Source organism: Haliotis rufescens, unplaced genomic scaffold, assembly GCF_023055435.1.
Source record: "Haliotis rufescens isolate VD_foot unplaced genomic scaffold, xgHalRufe1.0.p SCAF_82, whole genome shotgun sequence".
Classification (NCBI taxonomy): domain Eukaryota; kingdom Metazoa; phylum Mollusca; class Gastropoda; order Lepetellida; family Haliotidae; genus Haliotis; species Haliotis rufescens.
The window spans coordinates 806,803-832,558 of record NW_025964375.1 but is presented as its reverse complement, the minus strand read 5'-3'; the positions used below and the strand labels follow the sequence as shown (position 1 = coordinate 832,558).

Genomic DNA, 25,756 nt, shown 5'->3' with positions numbered 1-25,756 from the left:
ATTGAACCTTTCATGATTTTGGAACAGTCAACATTATTTTATAATAACAAAACTACTGAAGTTGTTAAGCTTCAAAGTGGAACTTTCTCTAACTTTCCTTCAAAACAATTCAAATTTCAAACACCAGAAAAAAATTAATGTACTTCACCAGTTATACAACTTCAAAGAATTTGTACGCCATGGTCGAAGAAATTGTATCTGAAATTATTGTTTTATCAGGAATAATATATTCCAATATCGTGTTACTTTAGTTGCAGCTTTTACTCTATATGTATTTAAAATTATAAAAACCGCAAGCGTAGCATTTTGTTACTGGTGATTGCTGTTGCAGGATATTTTTACGTATGGAACAATTTTTACCAGTCACCGTAGGGACTTCCCAACGACAGGTATTTCGATTGCGAAAATGTTATGTTGAAATATATTAGCCAAATTGCCACAAATATGACTTTTAACGAGTCAAAGTATGTCATTTTTAATATATGTATCCATTCTTTAGCAACTAAAGTTCGTTTAAATGCGTCAAAAGCGGTTATCTGACCGTGGTTGCTGTATCTCTTCACACACGATTTCACCTAACTTAATGAAAACAATATTAAACGAAAGTTTGAATAAAATTAATAAAATATATTACAAACACATGTCCAGATATACAATGAACACGTTTTAATAACAAGATAGTATAATGATGGCATTGAATTGTGTACTTCAGTTCGATTTTGCTGACTGGTATTTCCGGTGTTATGTGCTTGCGGTGATTAGCTTATAATGTTTTTTGTGATGGGAAAAAACCATCTGTTAGTGTAAAACCTGAGCTTATTAAAAATGTAAGTACGTTTTGGGGAGCCATTCGTTACCGCGCGCTATAACCAAGTTAGCGGTTGATTGAAAGGCACAATTTCGAGGAATAGCCGTACTTGAGATTTGCGTTCCGTATCGTGGCGAATCGATAAATGGGTCCACGTTTATCGTATATCGTACCGTGGGTCAAGTATCGCGATGCATCGGAATATCGGTGTATCGTTTCACCCTTAGCGCTGAACATTATAAATTACGTGAACATTGTGTTAATCAATGTGGAAATCATCCATATAGACTTATTTATGACATAATATATACAGGCGTCAAGGGAATAGTTCGTTGTCTGACACCTTTCTGTTTCGTTCGTGGAGGAGGGTCATGTTACGTTCAGTGGAAACATTCCTACAGATCAAATCATTGAGTTAAAACTCGCCTTCTGTTGTTCCAATTCATCAATCTCGTGTGAACTGAAACTAGCGCTACAACACATGAAGTCACATATTAAGTAAATATGAAAAAAAAAGTATTCTGAGAAAAGTGATACTTCAGCGGCATTTTACGTCATATTGCAGTAATACAGACTAGGTCTTGGGCAGAAATAGCATCTGTGTCTTAAGTGCTAGACATAGATGCATACGAGTTTGACATTTCTGGAATTTCGCTATGTAGTCTTGTTAAAATAAAAACGAACGCTCTGCTGCGGACACAAAATGAATGTACTGCAATTAAAATGTATCAGTATTGAGATATTATTTAAGGCTTTTTATTCCGTGGGTACCGAATTCCCATCACAAAAGTGTACACATATAATGGATACGTGCATCCATCCATCCATCCATCCATCCATCCATCCATACATACATACATACATACATACATACATACATACATACAAATGAAGCAGGTTTTCTCTTTTCGTATCATACTCATTCTAATGATCACTTACTAATATAGTTGCCACAGCAATAATCTTTAGGCTGGTGAATCGATTAAACGCAAACAACAATAATCTCTTGGCTGGGGAACAGATTGAACGCAGACATCAACAATCTATAGGCTGGGGAACGGAAACAGCTTTAATCTCTATGCTGGGGAACAGATTGAACGCAAACAGCTATAATCTCTATGCTGGGGAACAGATTGAACGCAAACAACAATTATCTATAGGCCGGGGAACAGATTGAACGCAAACAACAATAATCTATAAGATGGGGAACAGATTGAACGCAGACATCACAATCTATAGGCTTGGGAACGCAAACAGCTATAATCTCTAGGCCGGGGAACAGATTGACTGTAAACAACAACATATCTATAGGATGGGGAACAGTTTGAACGCAGACATCAGCAATCTATAGGCTGGGAAACGCAAACAGCGATAATCTCTAGGCTGGGGAAGCGATTGAACGCAGACAGCAGCAATCTATTGAGTTTGGAACACAAACAGCAATAATCTCTAGGCTGGGGAACGGATTGAACGCAAACAGTTGCAATCTACAGATTGAACGCAACAGTGAAGAGGTTAACAATTCCTTCACCAAAACGGTGAATTCTATGTCTCCCCCAACCCTCCACCCCCACCTAGCCCAACACAGACCGGAACCGACTCATGACAACATCATTTTCTGATGGGTCGAGATTCAACCTGATTGTCTCTGATGGTCGGCGAATGCCACGTGGATTGCCGCTTCATGGACGTGGATAGGTTCGTTGAAAGGGGTATACAGAATATATTTGCATGAATAACCTCCCTTTGAGGGTTGTGAAGCAACGTTGCTGAGTTGTGTTGCATACATTCTGTAGTCAGTGTACATTTGATGTAAAGTTGCTTTGATCATTTGAAGTTGTATCATTTATTTACGATACCTACTGAGATGTGATGTGAGCTCTTTAATCTTGAGCTGTTTAATGGTTTAAGCGTTGGTTCATTACGACAAAGAACCGAGCTCATGTGACAAGCCCTTCTTGAAGTATTAGTGTTGTAACTGTGTTATTACTAAAAGGGGCATACAACCACACTCTCGTTGATGAGCCTAGTTTTTTTTGATCGAACAGTCAACTGGGACGTCTCTGTTTAAATGTAAAACGTCAACGCCAGAGAATAACCAGTCTCGATTATCCGAAAAAACAGATTCCATTGGTCATAATAGTAAAAAAAGCAGGGGAAATTATATGATTGAAAATCAATGATGACACCAGGTGTTCGCGAAAAACATAAGCTTGGAATATTCTGATTACGAATACGACGAATGTCTGTAATTCAGTCGAAAGTCGACAGTCGACAGTCGACAACAAATTACACAACTGGTCGACATTCTGATATATATCGACGCTCCACAGTAATAACACTCACAGGTTTGATGAAGGTAATATGTTCCAAATTAATATGTTAGGATCTACGACAACACAGCATATGTCTGTTGTATTATTAGTATTTGAGCAATTTTAGATGCCTTTGCTATAACACATATTTGCATGATGTGCACTTAAGAAGATATATATTATCGACAAATCGTGTATGTAGAATAAATTCGATCGATATATTGCCCCTTAAAACGATTATATAGACATATACATGTACGTGATAAATAACCCTTTTCGGGAAAGGGGGCGGCTGAACTATTGAATTGTTATTCAGAATAGGCGGAGCTATGATGCCACCCATACAGCGTGGAAAACTGTGTCGCAGTGAATGTCGTACTGTGATTTACCGCTCCAGGGCTTATGCGGAGATGGCCATTAACATGTGGTATGCTGTTTGTTCCCTAGATAAATAGGACACCAGAAGGCAAACTTGTCAGTCTTCTGTAAAGAAGATATATGTGTGTTCCACTGTATTGACCTAGAAAACATATGCTTAAAGAATCAAGGATTGTTTCTCGCATCAGTTTATGCGTTGTTAATATGATTTACTGTTTATCGAACAAAGAATACTTTGATGTAACTGCCTGAATGATTGATCATAGCAGATTTTATTACGACCTTCATCAATATTTGTGTTGCCTCAAATCACTTCAAATACATTTAATGCACAATTACGGTGATTTACACATGCCTCGCGGGATAGTATATGTTATAACAAGGTAATGCTCATCAACTCCTCTTCTGTAAAGAGTTGCGGTAGTTTTGGCACACTGCACTGCACTGCACTGCACTGCACTGCACAAACGAAATGGGTTTTGACGCTCTTTAGGCAATATTGTGTCGGGAACAGTGACTTAAGTTAAGTATATAAAATTCGTATCGGACACGAGAGTAAGAGTGAGTGTGTTTAACGCCGTTTTGAACAGTATGTTAGTTATAATCACGGCGTGTCAGTTTAATGTGGAAGAAAGTCCACTTTGGTGAAACCTACGAGCACGGCAATGGTGCTGACAAATCTAGAAACATAATCGGAGCGAACAGGGATTCGAACCCTTAAGCTGAGTGAGTGAGTGAGTGAGTGAGTGAGTGAGTTTGGTTTTACGCCGCTTTTAGCAATATTCCAGCAATATCACGGCGGGGGTCACCAGAAATGGGCTTCACACATTGTACCCATGTCGGGAATCGAACCCGGGTCTTCGGCGTGACGAGCGAACGCTTTAACCACTAGGCTACCCGACCGCCCCTTAAGCTAAGGTTTCTGGCGTAGCCAAGGGACAGAAGTCTAGACGACAGCACCACCCGTGCCCTCCACGAGGGTAAGAACAAAACGAATACCTTCATACTTGCTGTCATGTCACAGAGATCACGAGTTTGCATCATGTTTAAATGCGCCCCACTTTACCGGGAGCACCGTTAACGTATTACGTCGAGACTGTCTCCAATGTATGGTCTTAATCCCCATATTCTGTGTAGTATAACATTACTACATATAAACAGTCATTTAGTTAAATAGGGTAAGGCGCGGCGGAGTAGCACTGTGTTTAAGGCGTTTCGCGTGTCACACCGAAAACCCGGGTTCGATTCCCCATATGAGTGCAATATGTGAAGCTCAGTATTGTTTTACACAGCTTTTAGCCATATTCCAGCAGCTGGGTTCGATTCCCGACATGGGTACAATGTGTGAAGCCCATTTCTGGTGTCCCCCGCCGTGATATTGCAGGAATATTGCTAAAAGCGGCGTAAAATCAAACTCACTCACTCACTCCTTAGTTTCGTTGCTTTTTGCTGGTTTTCTTTGGTAGGCGTATTGTAAAGTCATACACATGCTGGTTGATTATGTGTCCGTGTGCTCCGACTGTGATAACATTAATCACTAATTTGCCTTGTCCAGAGCCTCCTATTTACATGTGCTATAGCTTGAATTTTGATGCCACGTGAAAAAAATCAGTTCCCTCACTCATCATGTTGTGTTGAATAGAAACATACATACCTCATTTAGTCTTCAAGTTGTTGTTAAAAAATATAAATATGTACGTGGATGCAAGTTCCCTGCCTTCACACAAGGTAAGCTCTTCATCCATAAATTCCAGACGTGGGAAGATCCGGGTTAGAATAGGTCTTCAGCAACCCATACTTGCCGTAAAAGGTGATTATGATTGTCGTAAGAGGCGACTAACAGGATCGGGTGGTCAGGTTCGCTGACTTGGTTGATGCATGTCATCGTAGCCCAATTGCGTGGATCGATGCTCATGATGTCAGTCATTGGATTGTCTGGTCCAGACCGATTATTTACAGACCGCCGTCAATATTGCTGAGTGCGGCGTTAAACAACAAACAAACAACACCCATTACTTCCACGTGGATATAATCCACCAAGGAAAACATAGAGCAAGTCAGCAGTTCATGTACAAAGTGTGTCGATAATATTTTTCTCTAACAAGTAATGTTTGTGAAAGTAACGGTGTAATTGCAACATTGGTTTCAGAAAGGATGTATTTTCTAAGACGAGAACAGGAAATGAACGAAAAAGCATGGCAGTTGAGTGACTGCATGTTCTGAAGAGCTCGTTGGAGCTGCATCAGCAGAAAGGACACTTTCCTAGACCTACCTAAGCTATTACAACTACCCTCGACTCATGCATACTATCACTTCGGGCTTTAGACCCGTGAAGATCCGGGTAGGGAATAGGTTTTCGACAACCCATGCTTGCCGTAAGAGGCATTCATTTATAAGGACGCCCCATCAAGTCCTGCCAGGCACATGTCTCTTTGCAGAACGTGCGCAAAATGAATGATGTGTTTTCTCTTTATGGGCTTCTTTCAAGTATTAGTGATCTAAAGAATGAACATTCTGTGGCGTGGTATTTTTTCGAAAAAACAAAGATAATCTTCACGTGTTGGCGATTTAAATATACATGTAAAACTTCAACGCCTGAGAATATATTAACCAGTCTCGATTATATAAATGGCTCTGAAAATCAGTGATGACACCAGGTGTTCGGGAAAGGGTAAGAATAATCTCTATTGAATGATCAGCTATTTCAAAATAAGGTGCTGTCATATTATTTCCAAATTCTCTTGCCCCTTGCCAGACAAGCTGCCCGCCTTCCCATGTTGGAGATCCAACGAATGATATATGGAGTTTGAGACCGGCTATTTCACCATAAGGAGTCTGGTATTTCCTTCCAAATTCAGACCCGTGAAGATCCGAGGTAGAAAAGGTCTTCAGCAACCAATGCTTACCGTAACAGCGACTAACAGCGGGTGGTCAGACTCGCTGACTTGGTTGATGCATGTCATGGTATCCCAATTGCGTAGATCGGTGCACTGGATATCAGGCACTGGATTGACTGGTCCAGACTCGATTATTACAGACCGCCGTCATATACCTGGAACTAACAAATCAACAAAACTTCGGGCTTCCTCCCACATTAAGCTGACATGCTATGATATAACTGGAATACTGTTCAAAGCAACGTTAAACCCAACTCACTCACTCATACATACTGTTGCTGTTAGACCGAAAACCGTTGTTCTGGTCAGTAATGCTTAATCTAGTTGTCTTATAGAGACATTGATACGCCCTGATTTTATTGCAAAACTATTTATCAAAAGAACAAGTGCTCTAATCAAGGGTTAAGCATAGATATATGTATCTATACTCCAAACTAGACCTACATGCATTCATAAATGAAACAACTGTGAAAAAAAGATTATAGGCGCTTCACTTCTTATATTCATAGTAGTTAAAATTTAAGTTGTTTTACGTGTTGTATTTTGTTTTGTTATGCTTGTCTTCTTTGCGAACTCTTCTGGCAATATATTTTAAAAAATGTTCATGCTTTTTATAAATATATAACCCGTTCAAATATGCATTTTCTATGCAGTACGTAATTTTCACAATTTTTCATTCTACATCAAATGATTTTTGAAATGTGTTCAAGTACTAAATTCACATTTCCGCTCGTTAGAATTTACTATTTCTTATCAAATACAGCCATAACACCGATTCCGCAAGGAAGCAAAATTTCACTTAACCAATCTAGTTATTCTTGATATTTCAAAAGTAGCCAACAAGAAAACATCTGCTATACATTAGTGGCCTTCAGTTTACGTGTCCTAGATTCTGCCTCCTTGCAAACATTGTGACACAGTGAAAAAGGAGCGAACTTGCTCACAGCGATAAGGTCAGTTGCTGCCCTCTCAGCAGCCCTGTGTCGCCACCCAGCAAGACACACACCGCCTAAAGGTTCTAAAATCGTAAACTCTAGAACAGAACACCCTCCATTAAATTGTCTAGTCCTGCACCACTTATGAAATCAAAACCAATCTCTCTCTAGACTATATGTTCGTCTATCCATTCTACCCCAGAGTATGTATATTTCTTCATATCGAGATTCATCTGTATAGTCCTTTCATGGAACTCAGCTAGGGGTTACTTTTGTCGGTCTTGTATCATATTTAATTACAGAAAGTCTGATGTGTGTTGCATATCTTTCCCGTAAAAGGCGACTATGCTTGTCGTAAAAGTCGACTAACGGGATCGGGTGGTCAGGCTCGCTGACTTGGTTGATGCATGTCATCGATCCCAATTGCGTGGATCGATGCTCATGATATTAATCACTGGATTTTCTGGTCCAGACTCAATTATTTACAGACCGCCGTCATATGGCTGGAATATAATTGCTGTGTGCGGCGTTAAACAACAAACCAACCAACCAAGTATATCTTCCCTTTCGTCTGCATATCCGTTCTAAACATGCCTGCAGCCATATCATCCACAATGACAAGAGCTACGCCCGTGCGTGCGTGCGTGCGTTTATGTATGCGTGTGTGGCAGTGTTTTGTGATTATTTGAGCAGTTTGAAATGGAAGAACAAATTAAAACCGCAATTAAAACCGCATCATGCTACCTTTGTCTGTCATGACAAATGCTTTGTTGTGTACAAGATCAAAGGTACTTTTGTTTTTTGTTTATACATCCAAATATACCCAAATGACAATCATCCGAAAACCAAACGAACACATTCGTCTGTTTTATGCACACACACATGCATCGTTGAGTACGTTTGAACTTAATTTTCAAGATATTAATAATGAGTGAAGCCCGGAAAAACATCTCCTTTGTGATAAATCATCTCCGGTACATTTATCAGACCTTAAAGCCTTAAAGTAACGTAACTTTCAATAATGCATACCACAAGATAGTGAAAACACCATGCATGACAGCTATTTTAACTCTACAAGAATAAAACAACATCAAATACTTCCATGATAGAGGAAGTAATGGGACGTATTTAGTCTACCTATGTATTGTCATGCAAGTCCTTTAATTTAGCATACACTAATCGGTTTGCTTTAACGTTACGGTCCCCGCATGACGGGAAATGACATGAAGCTAAAATACGTGTACATTAGAAAATCGTTCTCGCAGTATCTACCATGCATCATTGATGCTGGTTAAATTTTACCCGTACATTTCCTCAATGTAAACACGCACTAAAGCGGATGAGAAAATAGCTCACACTATATGAGAAAGACTACATATGTAGTCACTTAATATGGTTGTAGGACCCGTGAAGATTCCGGGGTAGAATAGGTCTTCAGCAACCCATGCTTGCCGTAAAAGGTGACTATGCTTGTCGTAAAATGCGACTAACGGGATCGGGTGGTCAGGCTCGCTGACTTGGTTGATGGATGTCATCGATCCCAATTGCGTGGACCGATGTTCATGATATCAATCACTGGATTGTCTGGTCCAGATTCGATTATTTACAGACCGTCGTCATATAGCTGGAATATTGATGAGTGCGGCGTTAAACAACAAACCAACCAACCAACCAACTAATATGGTATAAAACTAGTATTTATTTATGTGATCTCATACCTTTACTTATACAACAAATAGCTGGAATATTGGAATAAAAACAAAGAACTTATACAAGAGAACCTATGATATGTTAAGCCACCCGAAACTATGTGTTTGAAGCTGGCTACCTTCATTGTCTCAGATGACCCTAAAACTTGTTACCATGTTTGGCGCTTGGCATTAAGGGGCTAAAACAAGGACGGGTCGGCTCGGAGTCAGTATACTGAGTCTGACTATAATGTTGACTGTTAAGTCATGTTACATGAGAGACACATACACGTCGCCATGTCTGTCTAAGATAGGATGTTATTTTGATTGCATTCTGATAAAGGCTCTTGCACAGTTGAACAGTGGGCATAATCTGTGTTATCAACACAGGAAAGGCGACGGAGTTGACGCCCATGTCACTTACTGTCATGTTTAAAAACGTATCATTCGCAGGGTGGCACATAAATCCCACTGGACATGTAAGTGTCCTGATAAAACAATACATGTCTGTGCCCGAATATAGTTGCTACATCTAATCTACTTAACACACGATAGTTCGCTTTCATGGACTGCATAGGAAAGCCATAGAACATGCTTGGACATACTGTTGTATAAATGGTACCAATTGACCATGTTGTTATATATGCTGTCAGTTTCACCGGACTTTAGAAGATCAGGGTTAGAATTGGTCTCAGCAACCTATGTTTCACGTAAAGGGCGACTTACGACATCGGGTGCTCAGGCTCGCTGACTTGATCTAAGCTCATGGTATCAGTCTCTGGATGGTCTGGTCCAGACTATGTACAGACCGCCGTCATATAACTGGAATATTGCTGAGTGCGGCGTTAAATAAATAAATAAATAAATAAATAAATAAATAAATAAACAAACAGTGTCACCGGCTTACATGTATATGGACATATTGTGAAGTAAAGTTTTAGGTAAAATAAAGGTAGAGCGGTTTTACGTATCAGTACGTCCATTCTGATTCTGTCTGCATCGGAGAAAGCATATGTATATATTTTTTTACTTACTTACTTACTTATTTACTTAAACGGTCTAATACATGTATATCAATGAACCAAATATATATAAACATAAATACTCAACGATCACAGGGCGTGAAGCAAATTGTTTATGTATTTCAAACATGTAACATATTCTAATTTATAGTGCTATCCTTGCTTTTAGTAATTGTCCATGAGATTATTTCAGGCATCAGGCAACTGACACTTACTATTTCAAGCAAATTGTGTGAGTGACGGGTGCTACCGTTAGGGCAGGACATGATTACCCATCTCATGAACACCCGGTGTCATCACTAATTTTCAGCGATCCATTCACATAATTTTCACCACTATTTGCCCTTTAATGCCCAAAGGAATCTGTTTCGGCAGATTAATAAGACTGGTCGTTCTATCGAGTGGAAGTTTATATTTCCTTGTCTCGGCTTTGTTGTGTGCGTGAACGTTACTATGATACCAGGATGCGTGTTTTTAACTTTCATAGAATACTATACTGATACGCTGAGAGGGTCAAACGACTATGACAGTTATCGCGAAGTGCGTCATTGTTCACAGTCCAAAATGCATCAGCAATGACAGGGATTGAAGTATTTATAACCAAGTATTTTAATAAATATGGCAAGTGAATGCCAATTATTTTACATTGTCGTTTTGTTGATCTCCGAATGAATATTACGCGATATTTGTAAATATAAGTTCAACTTTGTCTCATTTCGCGATTTCCTGTAGCAAAGTATTCAGTTTACTATACACAGGGACCGGGGCGGGGCGGGGCGGGACAGAATACTTTTAGGCCACTGCTTCTTGACATACAGTTTTACAGTTTGCGGTTATGTTGAGATGCCGAACAATTCATAAAACATTTTTGGGTTAAAATATGAGCCAAAATGGTTATTTTTCCATTTTTCTTCTGGAAAAAATTCTTATTTGCCTGCCCCACGAATATCAACTAGTTGTTCGCTTTACAAGGGGTATACATGTACATGTGGGTGCACACGAAGCATATGTTGTAATACTTTTCATTATTAGTCTTCATATGCTACTTATAAGTTCTTATCATGATCCACGTGTTGATGTGGGTTGATACATATTAGAAGAAAAGCATTACGGACAAATTGTACATCAAACTGATTCCGCACGCATTGTAGGCGAATTGTTTTTTTGTTTTTTTTGTCGATGGCGAAATATACTTGTGGGTTATGTTTGTATAGTTGTGGTGAATTTAAGCCTGAATTATACTGCTCGGATGTTGTAAGGAGGATGCCCAAACTGAAATATTTCATGAAGCTTCAGCCACGAATGCAATGTTCAGTCATGTAAACATATAGTAGGAAACAAACAAGAAAGTTTCATATACAGTGTGTAGCTTAAACTCCTACACTAACATCAGATGAAGCAACAAACTGTTTTCATTTTGCCTGTTGTCTATAAGTTCCTGTCTCCCGGAAATGAATCCATCGCTAAACACTTACTATAAGCCACACAGATGCCTGTAAAAGGGAATTGCTCGTGTCAAGGCCACTCGCCAGCTAACGCAAGCGAGTCCGCCATTCAGGCAGACGACACGGCTCAGCCAATCAGAATCGTCACGTGACTAGCGAGGAACTAAAATCGACAGGTATGATGTCACTGAGCTCAAAGCTTGTCCGGCTTCACGAGAAGGTAGAGCGAGAAAAGACGGCTGGTCCGTCTTAAGCCGAGTTCCTAGGATTTTTATTTTTTAATGTCTTAGAGTTTACACACACACACAATGGCTCCAAGTCCTGTAGAAGAGCTGGTTCTCTATGATCTTGATAGGTAAGTGTTGGTTGCTGTGGTGTGTGGGATGCGGGATTCTACGTTGTGTGAATGTGTGTATAGAGTGAGGAGCCTTCATCTCTACCACACGCCCACGGGTTTATAGTCGATACACGCGCTGGATACCTATTTGTCCATATACACGGGATGTTTGTTTTGACTATCGACGTGAGTCTACCCTTTTAACTCAACCTATTTGTCCATCCCAGGAGGTTAACTTGCACCACTCCTGAAATTAACTTTATCTTTTTTTCAGGTTGGCATAACGAACAGCTCAAAAGCTATAAACGTTTTACTCCCACGTTCTGAGCTGTTTCATATCGAGTGATATTTCACTGATTTAGTCGATCTGGATAGTCTCTATTGTCATCACAAATAGTTTAATAGTTTTTAAAATTTTGTTTAGATCCAACAAAGGGGCTTCAAAACAACGGCGGGATCAGATTAACGCTGAGATTGCCGTCATGAGAGACCTGTTGCCCCTTGCCGAGTCCGCCCGTCAACGCTTGTCCCAACTACAAATCATGTCCCTGAGTTGCGTTTATATTAGGAAATGCAACGTTCTTGATAAATGTAAGTTTAGTGGACAAAAATATTTTGTTTTGAAGCCAGAACGTATACGAAATGGCCATACGTGCCACTCATTTTCGAAAGTATTTTGAAATATATTTATGTGACATTATTTTCATTCGAATTTAAGTTAAAAATGTATATATATCTTTTAACTTTTGCGAAAGCCTGTACGTATGTTTCCGTACAACACTGTCCGGACATGTCTTGATAACTCATTTCAACTGACAGTGTTGGTAATGTATAAACGACGATTGGAAATTATATTGAAAGAAAAAAACAACATGATAGTAATAATTAAGACTATATGTATGGACTTTGGATTTGGACATCGTATTATGATGTTTGAAGGTGTTATTTCATGAGAACTCATTTTCATCTTTCAGTATTTCGATCCAGTGGCCAGTCTGGAAAAGACAACCTCAATGTTCCATCATGTGATTTTTTCCAGGTAAGTTTTGACCTTTGTTTTCCACATCTCCCCGGATTTCACACAACCTTGCCAATGTACCTTATATTTACGTTCGCTGTGCCACTCACTGCGAGTCCATGGCCCGAACAATCCCAGGTTGCGCTTAGTAATACCGCTATTTATACTCGACCGGTTTGGCGGGCGGCAACAGACCCCGCTTTCAGAAATCGGTCGGTCTGTGCCCGATCCATTTCCGAGTTATTCGCTTATTAAATATCACAATACGAAGGGACATTTGATGTTGATCAATTAATCGCGTAGTTACGTGGGTTTAGATCTCTTTTTGAAGCTAAAGTTGTCCATTGACTTTGACTAGATGTGTATGTTCTATTCTTAGATATTTGACGTCATGTGAGTATCAGGTTAGTGGCTTAGGTATACGGCCACGGTTTTAATTTCTTGTCGTCGGAATTTTTCACAAGTGAGCAATAAAAGCAGATGCCAGGGGTGGCTACGAGGAGGACCTTAGACACCGTGACGTCATTACTGCCATCTGACACGTCGACATAACCTTTTAATTACCATTTTTTGCCACTCACCAGCTTAATGAAATCGTTGAAATTTCAGTTTGGAAACTCTCCCCTTATTTACATCTAAACAAATATTAGTGTGTTATACAATCAACTTATAACATTATAAATTCAAATGACGTTTTAATGCATTTTTTAAAACTGCAATTTAACTGAATATTTGAATTTCGTTTTCGGCACTATGAACTCATGTTTAGTTGAAGTATGACACCTGTGTGAATGCCATTCTAATTTACCTACGTGAAGTAATTTTATCGATGTTTAAGTGTGGAAACCTTGTGAATTTCCCCTACCGAGCCATATCTTCCTGGTAAAAGTATTGATTTTTCTAGTTAGATAGATACTGGTCTTCATACGCAAAATAGGGTCGATTGACGAGCTCGCGGGGTATTTATGTATTTATCGACATACACATTGTGGCGCGATGACGCATCAATACCTAGATCGCCTGATATCTACAAGTGTCGATTTCCTGCAGTACGAACGTATGAAAGATATTGATTTTCTTTTAGCTATGGCTCATTGGGACATATATTGTGGTTTTATGCAATATGAATTCTATATTAACGCCTCAAATATAATTATTTCTATTTCATATAATATTTAACTCACTTTTTTACCTGGGCCTGGTTGACATTTCTCTTAAAGCAAATCTTAAAATACAGTCGGCAATTTTAGTATCTTTTAATTAAATGTAACATAAATTTAAACATTGCATTATTATAGATCTGTCAGAAGTATCAAGTTATAAAATTTGAAACATCTGATCTTTTAACAACTGCGAGATAATATTAATCGACCCCGTTGTGTCAGTAGTGTCATACTGATAGCAAGGGCAAACATTGTTGCTGGCTAGGGATGACCTTATTTGGGGAGTGGAAAAGTCAAATGTCATCACATCAGTGAGTTACCAAAATGTGGATCCCGTACGCTCCAGAACTCAACAAGGACCAGTAGATAACAACAAACACATGTAGGGAATCTCATAAAAGTGGGACCATAATCTCTTTGCTTTAAAGATAGGCCAACAGCGAACCGACATATGCAAGCAATTGTATATGACCTTTTCCACGTAGCTAGATAAACCCACCAATCTAGGAGGTCGAAGTTTAATGCGATAAAACCTGCACACAACGTGTCCCTGTTGCTGAGGTAGAGCTGTATTTTGAAAACGCCCCCTCTGCTTTCCATTAACACAAGCATTGTAGTCAGAGAAAGGAAACCTTGCTTGGTGTTAGGCATTGTACGTGAAATTCGGTTGGTGATGTAAAGTATCTATATATACCAAACTCTGACTCAAATATATGTTGGAGCTGGCTTTATCAAATGCACATGTGCACTTAAAAGGCGGACATAAAAACTGCCTGCACTATTTTACAGCTTATACCTAAATGTTGTGTTCACAGTAATAAATCATATGGATGCATTTATATTTAGATTTTTGTCTTGTGTTTATAATGTCACAGCATACAGCATACACATTATAGGGATCACTACAGAAACAAGGAAAATATTTTCAAAATACTTATTTCCTTCCAGGCTCTGACTGGCTTTTTGTTGATCGCAACCAGGGAAGGAAAACTGATTTATATCTCAGAAAATGTGACAGACTATCTGGGTCATTCAATGGTGAGTATCAAATTAGTACAGTTACCGATAGTTACTGAAAACATACGTTGTCAGTATTAGTGATCCTCGTACGATATATAAGTCACATTGATCTATATTATCAAAAAGTACAGTTTTTCAAAATTAAAGTCAGGGAAAGAGATGATTAAGAAAACAACAACCAAACATCAAGAAATAACCTGTATGTAAACAGTTATGTTTAACAAAAGATTGTGATATTTACCTTAGTCAGTATGAATCAGTTGAACCACTTTTACCTTCCAGGTTGATATGAAGACCCAGGGGGACAGTTTGTATGATATTGTGGACAAGCGTGACCACGGGACGGTACAGGCCCAACTTCTACAGGCAGGGACAGACGGCGAGAGGGACACGCGGGACGTGGCCTTCTTCTGTCGCATGAATATGTCCAGGAGTCTTAAACGCCAGGCTGGATTCGGGGATGTGAAGGTGAGCTTTAGTCCCTTCTTTTGGAGAGCATATTGAATGAACTTCGTGGAGTGTCTTTGTTTCTAATATATCGTAATAGATCTAATATTAGATTCATATATGTGAGAGTCAGGAATCGTATTGTTGGTTCTATTTCCGATAGTTCATATATATTTTCTCTTGGGTGAATCTTGTTTTACTTGAAAAAATGTCTCATTTTCTCGGTGACAATAGAAATGTTAAATAGGTGAACTACAAAGCTCACAGCCTGTATTTTTGGATGGGGAGCCGTGTTGCTTAGGGATCGATGTCCACGAAACGAGGAAAATGTTTAGTGTGAGAGTGAAGTTTCTTTGAGGCTGTTTCGGCAATAGCATGGTGTGTGTGTGTGTGTGTGTGTGCGTGCGTGCGTGCGTGCGTGTGTGTGTGTGTGTGTGTGTGTGTGTGTGTGTGTGTGTGTGTGTGCGTGCGCGCGTGTGTGTGTGTGTGTGAAGGGTGGTTCGAAGGTTATGATACTTCATTCAGTAAAGTTTAGACTTTTGGGTTTGCAGTTAGTAAATCTAATGTACTTACACAAATACATTGCATGAGATAGGTTACTCAGATCGACGAAATCGACCTGAATGAATCCGGCTTGTGAATGCTGGACATCTCTAGCTTGCATGTATGGCTTGCCGCTCATGAGAAATGGATGTTTATGTGTTGAAACGTGAAGCAGAATTTCGTTCTACTCCAGTAACGAGAATAATTGGGAGCAACATATTTTAAAGTCTCTCATGCGGAATTCAACGTGTCAGATTTCATGGTATTTGCTTTTCGGTAGGATAACATTCCGCAACAGGCCACATTTTCCCCACACCACCGTGTTTACTTAGGAATCCGAAACAAAGGTCATGTGAAAGTTCAGTGTAAGAAACGCTCAAACTGCACAGGAAACGTATTATGAAATAATACTTCAGCTCGATCAATTTATTCTGATAAATTAAATCACATGAATAATACTTATATTTTGTTTTAAACAAGACGAGTCACGACTTCACCTATTAAACTGACAATCAAAGTGAGCCTCTGTTTGATATGGGACTAGGCTTTCTGTTAATGCTGTAAGACAATATCTATCATAATTTGTGTCAGTCTAATGACATTGATGCATTGATTACAAGTAAGTGAGAAGAAGAAAGGGGTCGCGCACTGCAATACATAACGACAGCCCTGACATGTCGATCAGTATGACGGACTGAAGACGACTATAGACACACTCACAGCCTTTTGACGTAGTTCACAACAGGGGATACTGACACCTGCCTTCATCAACATCTCATATACAAGTCATACATATTATTCACTGCCGTAATAAATGTGGCAGCGTAATTACTCCAGTTTCCATTGACAATAGGCTACAGTTATATTAGAAGGAAATAAGGAGTCATGCGAAAGAAACTCACCATCCCGAAAAATACATACCGTATTCGACATAACAAGCGCCTAGGGCGCTCTCAAAATAAGAAATAGTGGGCTCTTATTTAAATAAAATTGTGGTGAAAAAAGAGTTAAAAGATCGTAAATTTCGTGGTTTATGCTGACAGCCTGAAATAATACAAAAGAAAAGTCTGTGCGTATTAGACACGACAGATATATTTTTCAAGAATTTAATTGCCCATGATATGGGGTGCATATAACACACGAGTGCGTATTATACACGAATAAATATGTGTTGTGTACGTTGACCAATTGGAAGAGATGCTAATTGGGATTGTTTACTGGCCAATATATTAGCAAATATCGCCGTGGGCGCTTATCAGCGGGGCGCTTCTTACGTCGAATACGGTACAATACTTTATTATTTACACGGGCATTTACATGTAGAGTCAGGGAAACCTCAGAACTTGTAACTCGATACATGTATGTTACTTGGGCTCTCTTTATTTCACCCTTTATAGCAGTATGTCTTTTAATTATGGTGGGTTATAGAAACACTGAAATGTGTAACTTGTTGCTGAATAACATTTCTGTTTCATAGTTTGGTTAATACGCTCTAATTGTGTACTTTTATTCAGTTTATGGTAAAATTATGCGAGTTGTCTTTTTCTTTTTAATTGTATGTTCAATATCGTTTGTCTCGAAACCAGCGCAACTTGATATATACTTGTTTTTCGTTTGAGTTTCAAGTGAAAATTTTCTTATGACAGTTTCTCATGAAATTGTCTACCCATTTGGAAGTCTACAAAACATAAAGCCTCTTGGATTTCGCATATATAATTGCTAAATGTATATGTCTGTACTAAAGTTTGACCTAAGTGTCGGTGATAAATGAAACTCGGTATGTTACCATGGCTACACTGACGTCATAACAACGAACAACTTCTTGATAGTCTGGCACAAGGGAGAATCATCGCCCATTTTTCTAAACTGACGCACTAAGTCGCTTGTGACACACATACGATATAAAAACGTTATATTTATTCAAAGTACCTGCGTCATTTGAAATCTAAATATGAATTTTAGTTTAAGGGGACATAATACTGCCATGTCATGCTCTACTTGACATCGAGACTATGATTTACGGCCATTCTTCGAAGAGGGAAACAATTTAAGCCATTGTCAAGCGCAGCGCTGCTTTCCTGGCGGAAGCAATATTTTATGTGTCATATCTCGTATGAGCAATCGCTTCACAACACTACGATGTAGAAAAGGAAATAGTGTTGACAAGCAACACTTAGTCAGCCATCACCTGGATGGGTCATACAGGGTAAACTAAATAAATAAAGTAAAACTTAAAAAGATAGACGACAGTGTATTGCACACCGTATAAAATCAAAATGAATAAATACATTGATATGTGCCTCTGGGCAATATCTTTTGTTGATTCTGTGAAGTAATATATAAGTTATAGGCGTTGCTCCACTATATTTACTTAGTACATATCAATGTGTGCACATGTTATTATCAGCGATCCCGCATACAGTAGGTTAACTGTTACATATATAATGCTGACACTGAAAACGTGGGGATCCAATCCATGTCAGCTTGGTAACAGCCTGTTCCGTCGTGGTTAGATGGAGCTGGTCCCTTAGCCTTAGGCGTGCTATCTATATCGCCCTTGTCAGAGTGATCGAGTATAACTAAACTAAGACGGGACTTTACTTCTCCCCACTTTATAGTTTGGATTGATGGATTTTATATGTGTCAAGATGCTGGCTTTTATGCAGCCATGGCCCCAGGAGTAACTTTATCCTCCGAGAAGCGATAACTAAGCATCTCTATATAAACGATATGATGTCAACTTGAGACGAGGGCTTCTTGTTTAACCGCTCAGCAGAGAAGGGAGTGTTTATGTAATAGCGGTCACATGAGCAGTTGTGCATGTGTAACGTGTTAGTGTTGTCTGTGAAAAAAATTCGTTGATGAAATACTGCCTGTCTACTCAGAACGCTTGATGGTGATGTGTTGATGCAGAAATAAAGCAAACACACCAATATGTTTAGTTGATAAATAATTGTTCCACAACACATACACACAAATTTACCAACCAAATATTTCATAGAAAGAGTTATATCAGTTATATTTTGGATTTAAATGATGACTACATTTTTTTCTTCTTTTACCAACCATGACCTGAAAGTTGCTATTTTTCCATTTCCAGGTGATGTATGTGAAGGGTCATTTTGTATCCCACCCCGGCCCGGAGTCTAGCAGTGAGCAACAGGTGGTATTCATGGGGACATGCACACCACTCATCACTCCCGACTTAAAAGAAAATCTTATCCAAAACAACACAATGGTCTTCAAGACAGTCCATCAGCTCGATCTCAGCTTCTTGGAAGTTTCACACACGTAAGTGTTCCACACGGAACTCCATTGTCGACTTGCCCTAGCTGACAATCAGTCTAATGATCGATTTTCGTTGTTCATGTGACAGCTCGCAGGTTCAGGTTCTGTGACACGGATACATAAGTTCACATTCAGACGTGCCAGGCGTTGTTGATAATTCAATTTCTACAGCCTACATGAACTATGTCGTCATGCGTCTGATAATCTAGGTTGGACTCATGCGTCGTCTTGAAGAATTACTAATCCGTGATCACAAGTTCCATTAATTAGGGCGGTCGGGTAGCCTAGTGGTTAAAGCGTTCGCTCGTCACGCCGAAGACCCGGGTTCGATTCCCGACATGGGTACAATGTGTGAAGCCCATTTCTGGTGTCCCCTGCCGTGATATTGCTGGAATATTGCTAAAAGCGGCGTAAAACCATACTCACTCACTCACTCCATTAATTACATACTTGATTCTTCATCTATTTGAATGATCTAAACATATCCAGTCAATAACTGTATCGATTATTTATTGACCGCCGTCATGTAGCGGGAATATTGCTGAATGCGGTGTTAAACAAACAACAAACGCAGCACGACTCCTGTAGCGCTCTAGTAAATATATATCTTGTGCTTTCAGGGCCGAGTACCATCTTGGCTACAGCAATGGCGAACTGTTCCGTCGATCTTGGTACAGTCTTCTTCATCCCGAGGACCTGCAGGAGGCCAGAGATAAACATGTGCAGTGTAAGTGGACCCAGCATTGCACTGTGCTCCGTTTTCCAGCTGTTTCTATTTCTATAAATACGATCAAGCGAATCAAACTATGGCTCATTCGGTTACTGTTATTTACACGATACGGAAATTAGAAAGAAAATTATCATTTTGCATTCTTTTTTTCAGTGATCCGCTCCAATCACGAGATGGGATGCATGATGATTGTGAGAATGATCAGGGCAGATAATTCCATCTTCTGGGTGAACGTTGTCATGCATATTAAGCAGGCATCTGTTTCCAACAGCGATGACCCAGTCATCGCGTGCGTCAACCAGGTTATCAGGTGCGTACAGTTATCTTTCTAATAGACCTCAATTACACCTCAAGCTGGTGGCCTCACGGGTTATTAATGATAGTTTACTACCAGATATGTACATATGATTAGCTGTTGATTAGTTCAGTTGATTGGCATTGCTTCAACAATAATGTATCTTGTTAAGCTAGAAGGTTTTGTGAGTTGAACATCATATGCCAAGTATGCCAGTCTTTTATGATTTTCTATGATTCCATTTCAGTGAGCAAGAGGCGTACCAATTCAAACTGCAGAGTCAGATGTTCCAGTTCTACCCCCCACGCGGTGAACCCTGGCAACAAACAGTGCCTTGTCCCACTATTGTTCAAGAACAGGACACCAGGTGGCTGCAACCCAGTTCTGGCTTCCAGGCTACAACCAGAATGAGGGCAACACAGGCTGGACCTGTTTACCCTTCTCAGAGTGGCTGCCAGACTGGACCTTTTATGCCTTACATCGACCCAAGACTGAGGCGAGGTGATCAGCTGAAAAACGGTGGATCTGGTCAGACTGAGCGATTGAAGGAGATGCTGAAGAGAAAGATCAAGGGACCCTGCAAACCAGCAGCTAAGGTTCCAAGACTCTCTCCTAGTGGGAATGATGACAAACTCTCTGGTCAAGGTTTCGATTTCGGTTCAAGTAGTTTCATGATTCCCAACTTGGATAACTTCCGTGATTCCTTCCCAGCACTCTCTGTCGCTCAGGGCGGATGGGCTGAGCATACACAGGTTATGTCTCAGAGCAACAGCGTTTTCTCTGCAGTGGCTCTCCAGCAAAAGAAAAACATCTTGATGGAACCAAGTTCACTCAGCCCAGGCTCTATGCTACAGGAACAAGTTGTACCTGATGTCAGTGCCCTGCCAGAATCGTATCTGACACCAGATCCATCCCCAGCCTCCTCGCCCGATCCAAACAGCAAGGTCTTCAAGGTTGATGTAATCACTCCATCTAAGTCAACACGGCCGTGTCCCAAGACTATCATTGAGGAACTTAAACAACTTGCCAACTGCGTCGGGCCCAAGATAAAATCTGAACCTCTTCCCCCAACACCAACCAAAAAGAGGAAAGAACTTCCAGTCATCGATCCATTTGAAGTTGAGTCTTTCTTTTGGGATTTTGACGTTTCTAAACCTAACCTACAGTGTCCGGAAGATGCCAAGGTCAACCTTCCATGTCATGAAGTGTCGAAAAAGGTTGCCAGCAGCCCTGTTAAAGCCAAGAAAAACCTTCCCCTAATCGACGCAACGGAGCTAGAGGAATTCTTCAACCACTTCAATGGGGAAAACAGTCCATATGTTGACGCCCAGATGTTGGTCGACTCAGCGGGGACCTTCTTTGAGCAGCAGGCTCTGGTCAAGGAAGAGGATTGCCCCCCAGTCATCAAAGTTGAATGCTCCAACAGCCCAGCTTCACAAAGTATGTCTCCTTTTTCAATGACGTCATGTGAATTGTCAGAGGAGGAGGAGCTTCTCGAGGAGCTGGCATCTACCCCCTTGGAGATGACTCTGTCTGTGACCGTCAAGGACGAATATCTGCCTCTCAGCACCCCAAAACCATGTGGGTCCTACGAAGAGGAGGATTTCTTTCAAATCCAGAAACTGCTGACATCCCTGGCTCCTAATAATGGTAAGTATCATTGCGGAGTTTGATTTGATTAAATTATAATAATACCAATAATAATCTTGATGATCATCTTCTTACTATTTTTAATCATTTATAGTAATAATAATGTCCAAGTTTTATGATAATCTGTGTTACTTGTGAAAGGAACAAAATACTCATGATAGTCTTTGTTTTCTTCCTCAGGCGCCATTGCTCTATCTGAAGAAACCCAGTAGGCCAAGTGTGTAAGCTTGACTTACAACTGTTATTTAGTGTATGGCATATTGCCATGTCAACAACACCCCGCTTGGACAGTTGTCCATTTGAGGTGTCGCTGCTGGTCAGCCATATATAATTGTTACATCCCGCTGGACGGGCCTTGTTGCCATGCCAACATATATGGACCCTGAATATGTCGCTGCTGGACAGTATCGTGTTGATTTGGCGCTGCTGAGCAGCCTTACTTCATGCTCCCCCTGCAGGCCAGGCAATGTGCTGAGTGCTTGAAGCACTGGACTTCTACGTGCTAGTCTAGATGGACTTGAGTAACTTGAGACAATACGTCTAAAAACAGCCCTGTGAAAAAATCGATGATTTAGTGCACTGACTTGAGTTTGCATTTTTGAAGACTACTGTTAGTAGAGATTTGGTTTTGTTGGGAAGATTGTATTTGTTACTAGTTACAAACGAAGCATCACTGCATTGAATGCACGATGGTACTCACTTTGTTAGCATTTTACTTGGTATATTGTTATTGTTTGTACCGGTTATTTGTCACCTGTCATGTTTTATACACAAACTGCTGGTCAGTCAAAATGCCCTGCAGGTCAGTGGTTAATAATCATTGCAGGTCATTGATTATTTTGTTAATTACCTTTATAATCACATTGTATTCATCTCATGTCATGCCCATATCGTATTATTTACTTGAATGTACATTATACATTTACCCGTTTGATATAAGAGCCACAACTAATTACCTGGATGTTTTTAGATGTACGCGCTGCATTATATCGTAATCGACAACTGATATAATGTTATAACACATCTCCATTTCTCATTACACATTAACCCAGACTCAGTCACCAACGTGTTGATACGTCGCGGGACGACAACAATGACATTATTGATTCCTATACAGTCATTTATCTTCTATAGAGGCAAAGGTTATTTATCAACTTTCCCATGAGATTAGGTATTTCCAATCAAGTGTACATGAGCTCCTCTGTTTAGGTCAACTTCATCAACTGTTTTCGCATTCCTGTGTTTTTGATTCGTAGCCATGTCGTTTAGTTCCCATGCATGCTATTTTTGTGTAGAAGATAAACTTTGTCTAAGGATGGCATTCCGAGAGGGACAATATCTTTGTCACAGAAAGAGGGTAGGGTGTAGTTCCCATGAACATAAGCTGGTCTCGTGTAGTGGGAAAAGCACCTTGCACGTTTCAAATTTGGATCTTTAGGGATTAACTCGAGACATCAAATTTCTTAATCACCGCCAATGTACCGAGCCGGTCTCGTACAGGGGTTGCCATTAGGAAATTTGAAGTGATCAGTCTGGCCCTCTGAACTCTAAAACAATAAGAGCAATATTTCATGTTTGTGTATTTCCTCATCAATTTACTGGAGAGTGCGTTTTGCTTGAACGTTGAAATATTCTCTTCTGTCCTGTGTTGATTAATACGGACTCATGTGTTTAAATGGCTGGCCCGTTTGAGCGTTGTGTCGTGTTGTTAATCAATACTGAAACTGCCCGATCATGGTACTAGGCTGGTTCTAGCTCCTACTGTTGAGTGTAAAAGGGCTTAAGTTTCTCTCGTGTTCACGCTTCATGCTTTTTCAAGATGGCGTCCTGATTTGTGAGTCTGGTTACTTCAAGCAGACGACGTTTTGAAAAGATGTTTTGTCGCGGCTGCAAACTCCCGCTGTTAAGTTGTCGCTTAATGTCTCAGAAAACAGCTGTTGAAGTTGACATTAGCACCAAAAAATGATTTGAAATGGCAGTGCCTTGGAATTTTTGCCAAAGTGCTTTTTTGAAGGAGATATATTTTTGAGATAATCTTCGTTGTAGAAAACACTTGTAGATTTGACAAGTGTAGATAGATGTGGTCGGGGCAACATGTCCGCAGACAAGGAAAGTGCCTTTTATCAGAAAGTTAATTTATCAGAATTATGATACTGATTTGTCATAATTCCCACGTCACGGAACAGGCTTTGTACTGTTATCATGTTTGTTTGCTATGAAATAAGCTTAAATAAATAATCTGTGTCATCATCGATCTTTTGTGTTATTTACAAAAATTGCCTGCCCACTTGATGACTCCCTATGTTGTCTGTGGAAGGGCTTAAAGGAGCTTTGATTCCCTCTGAAGTAATCACTTGTAGTATCATGGAGTTGAGGTCATACGTTTTCTCCATGTAAACCGCAGTCTCATGTTTGATGCCTTAGTGGCAAATCAATGACTAAGAGAAATGTGACAATTGCTCTTCAGAAATGCTTTCTAGATTATCCAATTTACAACTTTGACAGATACTTGTTTTTACGACAATGAACTTCAAACAAAGGCTTAGATTATGTGCCTATGAAGATAGTGACACGTGACAGGACACTATGAACGACAGATAATGATATACACAGATCTAAGTTACAAACGACGGATGTACACAGGACAAACCGTCAGTGACGAACGTCAGACAAGGACGTAAATGGAGAAAGACAGTTAAGGATGTACACATGACACCACAGAGGTGTCTACCGAACGACGGATAAGGATGTACAGAGGACCTCAAGAAGGTTACTAACAACGGATAAGGATGTACACATGACACCACTGAGGTGACTAACGACGGATAAGGATGTACACATGACACCATGGAGATGACTAACGACGGATAAGGATGTACAGAGGACCTCAAGTAGGTTACTAATTACAGATAAGGATGTACACATGACACCACGGAGGTTACTTAAGACAGATAAGGATGTACAAAGTACCTCAAGTAGGTTACTGATTACAGATAAGGATGTACACATGACACCACGGAGGTTACTAAAGACAGATAAGGATGTACAGAGGACATCACGTAGGTTACTAACGACGGATAAGGATGTACAGAGGACACCACATAGGTTACTAACGACGGATAAGGATGTACAGAGGACCTCACGTAGGTTACTAACGACGGATAAGGATGTACAGAGGACACCACATAGGTTACTAAAGACAGATAAGGATGTACAGAGGACCTCACGTAGGTTACTAACGACGGATAAGGATGTACACATGACACCACGTAGGTGACTAACGACGGATAAGGATGTACAGAGGACACCAAATAGGTTACTAACGACGGATAAGGATGTACACATGACACCACATAGGTTACTAAAGACAGATAAGGATGTACAGAGGACCTCACGTAGGTTACTAACGACGGATAAGGATGTACACATGACACCACGGAGGTGACTAACGACGGATAAGGATGTACAGAGGACACCACATAGGTTGCTAACGACGGATAAGGATGTACACAGGGCACCATGGAGGTTACGTAAGACAGATAGGGATGTACAGAGGACCTCACGTAGGTTACTAACGACGGATAAGGATGTACACATGACACCACGGAGGTGACTAACGACGGATAAGGATGTACAGAGGACACCACATAGGTTACTAACGACGGATAAGGATGTACAGAGGACCTCAAGAAGGTTACTAACGACGGATAAGGATGTACAGAGGACCTCAAGTAGGTTACTGATTACAGATAAGGATGTACACATGACACCACGGAG

General features: G+C 40.1%; 1 protein-coding gene across 1 annotated transcript; it reads left to right on the top strand.

Moving 5' to 3' along the window:
• Window positions 1-11,672: 11,672 nt before the first annotated feature.
• On the top strand, window positions 11,673-24,229 carry LOC124144220 (neuronal PAS domain-containing protein 4B-like). Its single transcript, XM_046513519.2, has 10 exons — window positions 11,673-11,843; window positions 12,250-12,416; window positions 12,800-12,864; window positions 14,955-15,044; window positions 15,309-15,494; window positions 19,117-19,307; window positions 19,925-20,031; window positions 20,188-20,344; window positions 20,577-21,979; window positions 22,160-24,229. Exons 1-10 carry the CDS (start codon window positions 11,797-11,799, stop codon window positions 22,189-22,191), a joined length of 2,445 nt encoding a protein of 814 aa, XP_046369475.2. The 5' UTR covers window positions 11,673-11,796; the 3' UTR covers window positions 22,192-24,229.
• The last annotated feature ends 1,527 nt before the right edge of the window (window positions 24,230-25,756 follow it).

What these genes read in the sequence shown, in the direction of transcription:
- LOC124144220 (XM_046513519.2), top strand. Translation starts at nt 11,797, where the DNA reads ATGGCTCCAAGTCCTGTAGAAGAGCTGGTTCTCTATGATCTTGATAG. An exon ending in CTGGATTCGGGGATGTGAAG is followed by an intron (nt 15,495 to 19,116) that starts GTGAGCTTTAGT and finishes TTCCATTTCCAG; the next exon opens with GTGATGTATGTGAAGGGTCA. An exon ending in ATCCCTGGCTCCTAATAATG is followed by an intron (nt 21,980 to 22,159) that starts GTAAGTATCATT and finishes TTTCTTCCTCAG; the next exon opens with GCGCCATTGCTCTATCTGAA.